Source organism: Entelurus aequoreus, linkage group LG18 (genome assembly GCF_033978785.1).
Source record: "Entelurus aequoreus isolate RoL-2023_Sb linkage group LG18, RoL_Eaeq_v1.1, whole genome shotgun sequence".
NCBI classification, from domain to species: domain Eukaryota; kingdom Metazoa; phylum Chordata; class Actinopteri; order Syngnathiformes; family Syngnathidae; genus Entelurus; species Entelurus aequoreus.
In genome coordinates this window covers 10494165-10500164 of record NC_084748.1, presented here as the reverse complement: position 1 = coordinate 10500164, position 6000 = coordinate 10494165, and the positions used below count along the sequence as shown (strand labels likewise).

Sequence of the window (6000 nt, the reverse complement as noted above, 5' to 3'; positions counted from 1 at the left end):
TGTAAGGATCTGTACACAATTCCTGGAAGCTAAAAATATCCCAGTTCTTGCATGGCCAGCATACTCACCGGACATGTCACCCATTGAGCATGTTTGGGATGCTGTGGATCGGCGTATGCGACCACTTTCTGCCAATATCCAGCAACTTGGCACAGCCATTGAAGAAGAGTGGACCAACATTCCACAGGCCAAAATCACCAACCCGATCAACTCTATGCGAAGGAGATGTGTTGCACTGCGTTAGGCAAACGGTGGTCACACCAGATACTGACTCCTTTTCTGACACCACCAGACTCCCACACATTTCAGAGTGGCCTTTTATTGTGCGCAGCCTGCGGCACACCTGTGCAATAATCAAGCCGTTTAATCAGCATCTTGATGTGCCACACCTGTGAGGTGGGACGGATTATCTTGGCAAAGAAGAAATGCTCACTAACACAGATTTAGTGAACAATTTTTGAGAGGAAAATATATTGTGTGCAAACAGTAAAGGTTTTAGCTCTTTGAGTTCAACTTGTGAAAAACGGGAGCAAAACAAAAGTGTTGCTTTTCTATTTTTGTTCAGTATACTTGTCATGCTCACAATAATTATTTTCTTCACCTAATAAGACAACTTTTTGGGAAAATATTTACTTTCGTGATTTCTTGCCAAAATGTATTTTCATTTATTTTGTTGCCGATATTTGATTTCACACAACTATGATTACTTTATACACACGTTTGATTTATCCATTATTTTTCAAAATTTTATTGTTTGAATTAAAAAGTGTGATTAACTTTTGGTGCACAAATGTACTTCCTTTACGTGACTTTTCTTGCCTAAATATATTCTATTTTACTAACTCTTCATGCAAAGGTGTGTCTCACTGCAGGTGGTCCTCTGGTGATGGGCGTCTTGTCCTCCAAGACGTTGTCGCTGGAGCAGAGGTCGTCACTTGGGAGCAGATTGCTGGCGCCCTTGAGGAAGGACATATGTCAGAGGAGACGCGAGAAGATGTTGAAGCCGCTCCTAAACCTGAAAGGTAAAAAGAAGAGACACTCACGAAACAAAGCGTCGGTGGCGACATGGCTGAAAAAAGCCGTGGACCAGAGGAAGGAAGGATGAAGAAAGAACAAATGAAAGTTCAACAAAGGAGACGAGAGAGGACGTGACCTTCAAAAAAGGAACTGTGTGTAAATGTAAAATATTTAATGACATCACTGTCTTCAGAAAGAACATCGATCAGTCCTCTACTAAACCAAATATGCACAAGTCAGCAGAAATACTTTTCATCTCTTCTCTTCCTCATACTTGAGATTTGAAAAAAAAAATAATAATTGTTGAAAATATGACAGATCTATACACGTATTTTCACAGCAAATAATTTTACTGTTGACAGGTACCCAAATTTTGTGTTTCACTAGCTTTGCTGCGTCATATCACGTTCACTTGTATTCTCCATTTCACTTCACTGATCTTTGCACATTTATTTTGTAAAAGTTGCACTTTAAACAAAAAAGAACAAATCTCTAACTTTCAAACAAATGAACATTTTGGACTACTTTTGTACTATTTTCAGGGTATTTTTCCAGAACTTTTTAGGCATGCTTTTTTTTTTGTTGCCCTGGCTTTTTGCACTAATTAGATTTCTGACATTTACCAAAATAAATGTTTGTACAAATGGGTACTTTTAAAAAATGTTGCTAAATAAATGTGTAATATTTGCCAACAATCTAACACACTTTTCTAACTTTTCACACACAAAAACAATAAAAAAATGTATTTGCAAAAATGCTACACTTTTAATTTTGAAAAATAATAAATAAATACAAATCCAGACATTTTTGCAGATTTAATTTTTTCATAACGTTTAGTTTAACACCTTGCATTAATAATTTTTTTTGCACAATGTTTCTGTTTTGCAGATTCAGTTTTCATACTTTTTTTGTGTGATTTTTATTTGCATCCATTTTTACTGAAATTTTTACTCCTTAGCCAACAACTTTTTGCATTGAATATTTTTCCAACCTCTTTGCCCAAATAAAATTTTCCTGACTTTTAATTAAAATTAATCTCCCACACAGATTTATGGCACAGTTATGATTTATATTTGCAGAAATGTCATTTATTTTCTGGACTTTTTATACCAAATATTATTTATCTAACAATTTCACTTTTAGAAAATGCAGGATTGTCTTTTGTGGGGTTTTTTTTAGCAAATAGAAACATGAAGAAAAAAAACTATTTTTTTTAAACCGAGCTAAAGTTAGTAAAACACAAAATAGAGAATTTATTGCCAATATTAGGTTTTTTTTTTCTTCAGTCAGTAGAAATCCTAAAAGATTGAATAACTTCTTCCTGACTTGAACTGGACATGAAGAAGAAAGCTGACATGAGGTCACGTCTCATTAAGAAGAAAAAATATCTAAATAAAAAAAACCTTACAAATATAACATTTAGCCCTTTTGAGTTGGTGGATTGCAAAAAAAACGGTTTTAATAAAAACAAAATTGTGTATTTGTTCTTTACTGGTACAGAAGATTTAGGGGTGAGCAACAAGGACTCGTTAAGTCTTGCACACGATGAATAACTTTGTGAATGTTTGGGAGAAGTCGTAAAACAGGAAATAGGGTCCAGACCTTCCTTGAGGTTTGAGGCCCCGCCCACTTTCCCTTTCCAAACGGATTGAGTCACTTCTCCACAATCTTGAGGCGTTTGTGTGTTAATTCCAACTCTGCAAAGGCTGCGTCCTGTCCTCCGAGGTGTTGCTGATGAGCGGCGTCCCGTTGCTCTTCTCCATCAGCTCCACGTCGCGAGACTTTGAGTTCTACAGGCGGAAGTGAAAGTGAAAGGAGGGGAAAGAACGGGACCAAGTCAGGAAGTGGAGAAGGAGAAAGGAGGTTAGCGGAAAACATGTGTGGGCACGCCGTGTTAGCTTTGTGAAGTTTTTTTCCCCAACCTCAACAAGAGAGCAGAAGCTACACAACACTTGACTGACTTTGACAACAAGTATGCTAATTTGTGCACTGTCCAATCACAGCTTCCCTCATTTACTGTTCCTAAGGAAACATGCACTTAGGGGACACCTTGATGTAGTACCTTCAAATTTGAATTCAGCCAAAAAAAACTAAAAAATCAACAAGATTTGATTGTGTTTAACTTTTTTCCACTTGAATAGAGAGAAGAATGCGAAAATATGACTTTGAACGTGAATTATGTTTTTATGATGGCCCACCACCAACTTCATAATTTTTCCTTGCTAAATAGCAGAAACTGGATTTAGCAACTTTTACACACATTCTATTATTAATTTTCTCAAATTTAAAAGGAAAATGTTTTGGGGGGTTTTTCTAACCCTTTTCTTCTATTTTTTGCACACAAGTTTTACCAGGATTTTACACAAAATAAATGACTTTGTACATTTTCTCAAATTTTGGGGGAAAACTTAAAGGCCTACTGAAATTAAATGTTTTTATTTAAACGGGGATAGCAGATCTATTCTATGTGTCATACTTGATCATTTCGCTATATTGCCATATTTTTGCTGAAAGGATTTAGTAGAGAAAAACGACGGTAAAGATTGCAACTTTTGGTATCTGACAAAAAAAAGCCTTGCCCCTACCGGAAGGAGCGTGACGTAGTCAGCTGAACATTTCCGCAAAGTTCCCTATTGTTTACAGTGATGGCGGCCAGAAGTGAGAGCGATTCGGACCGAGAAAGCGACGATTTCCCCATTAATTTGAGCGAGGATGAAAGATTCGTGGATGAGGGACGTTAGAGTGCAGTTCAAGACATATCTTTTTTCGCTCTGACCGTAACTTAGGTACAAGCTGGCTCATTGGATTCCACACTCTCTCCTTTTTCTATTGTGGATCACGGATTTGTATTTTAAACCACCTCGGATACTATATCCTCTTGAAAATGAGAGTCGAGAACGCGAAATGGACATTCACAGTGACTTTTATCTCCAAGACAATACATCGGTGAAGCACTTTAGCTACGGAACTAACGTGATAGCATCGTGCTTAAATGCAGATAGAAACAGAAGAAATAAGCCCCTGACTGGAAGGATAGACAGAAGATCAACAATACTACTATCAGGAGACACCGAACCAAACACTGGACATGTAACTACACGGTTAATGCTGTGCCGCCTGTCGAAGCCCAGCAATGCTGTTGCTAACGACGCCATTGAAGCTAACTTAGCTACGGGACCTCGTCAGAGCTATGATAAAAACATTACGGCTCCACCTACGCCGGCCCTCATCTGCTCATCATCACCCGTGCTCACCTGCGTTCCAGCGATCGACGGCGCGGCGAAGGACTTCACCCGATCATCGATGCGGTCGGCGGCTAGCGTCGGATAGCGCGTCTGCTATCCAACTAAAGTCCTCCTGGTTGTGTTGCTGCAGCCAGCCGCTAATACACCGATCCCACCTACAACTTTCTTCTTTGCAGTCTCCATTGTTCATTAAACAAATTGCAAAAGATTCACCAACACAGATGTCCAGAATACTGTGGAATTTTGAGATGAAAACAGAGCTGTTTGTATTGAGATACAATGTGTCCGAATACTTCCGTTTCAACCATTGACGTCACGCGCATACGTCATCATACATAGACGTTTTCAACCGGAAGTTTAGCGGGAAATTTAAAATTGCACTTTATAAGTTAACCCGCCCATATTGGCATGTGTTGCAATGTTAAGATTTCATCATTGATATATAAACTATCAGACTGCGTGGTCGGTAGTAGTGGGTTTCAGTAGGCCTTTAAGTAATTTTTTACACAAATACAATTATTTTATATATTGTCCCAAATTTTGGGGGACAATCTAATCCATTTTTCTCATCTGTTTCTTTTTTTTGCACAAATTGTATTTTATTGCGCATTTTAAAATTTCCCAAACACTTTACTTTTTCTGGCGTTAAAACACATTTGTTATATTTTTCCCTACTTTCAAGACACTTAAGATTGTATTCATGACCTTTTAACTTTTTCCATGGATTAGATTTTCTTGACTTTTTGTGAAACAACATGTAAACATTCTTCTGACTTTGTGCACACAGCACTTTTATTTTCACTACCTCTAGGGTGAATTATTTTCGATTTTTCCGAGAACTCACTTTTAGCATAACTTTGATTTTCCTCACTTTCAAACTTTTTATTTATTTTACTTTTTCAATGATTTTTCTTACTTGTAATACTTTATTTTAATTACCTTTACAAAATGTATTTTTGTGACCTGTTTTATAGGTTTTTTTTTAATTTTTCACTAAAACAATTTTCCTGACTTTTTGCAATTCAATTTCCATATTTTTTGCACAAATATGTCATCTTCACAAGTTTTAGCAAAAATTTGAGTTTTTTCCCTACCTTATACAAATCTGTTTTTCCATGACTTCTTCCATTCAACAAATTACCGGTAGATGTATTTTTGCAACCCTTTGCACATAATATTTTGCGACTTTTAGCAATACTTTGACTTTTTTGTGCAAATTAATGAATTTTCATAAATGTTGTCTTTATGCGATACATTTTTCCAAATTTTTGAAAAGACAACTTTTTGGGGACTTTACTTGAACAGAGACACTTGTGATTTAGGGCTATATAAATAAACATTGATTGATTGATTGATTTGATTCACTTTGTTTTTACTTTTCTTGCACAAATGAGATTTCTTTAAACTTGTTTTAACAGGATATGTTTTTAAATGTAAAGCTATGAGGGTTACGAATAAGAGAAGCACTTTAAAATATTGCTTATACAGCCAGTAAGGGTTTCATGATGGCAACAGTTTGACTTGGGAACAGATTATTCTTATCTCTATTATTTCCAACAGGCCATCTTCCACCTGAAAGGGACAAACAGCACCCTCTGGTGGCCCAACCACCAAACATGATGCTTTCTGTTGCTTTTCCCCTTCAATTAAAGGCCTACTGAAACCCACTACTACCGACCACGCAGTCTGATAGTTTATATATCAATGATGAAATCTTAACATTGCAACACATGCCAAT

General features: G+C 36.8%; 1 protein-coding gene across 1 annotated transcript in view; it reads right to left on the bottom strand.

The window, feature by feature from the left end:
- Window positions 1-1113: 1113 nt before the first annotated feature.
- LOC133633780 (lysophosphatidic acid receptor 2-like) overlaps window positions 1114-6000 on the bottom strand; it is a 55934-nt gene continuing 51047 nt past the window's right edge. The window contains exon 6 of the mRNA XM_062026463.1: window positions 1114-2807. Coding sequence (XP_061882447.1) covers window positions 2703-2807 — 105 coding nt within the window. The 3' untranslated portion in view covers window positions 1114-2702. The remainder of the gene's footprint in view (window positions 2808-6000) is intronic.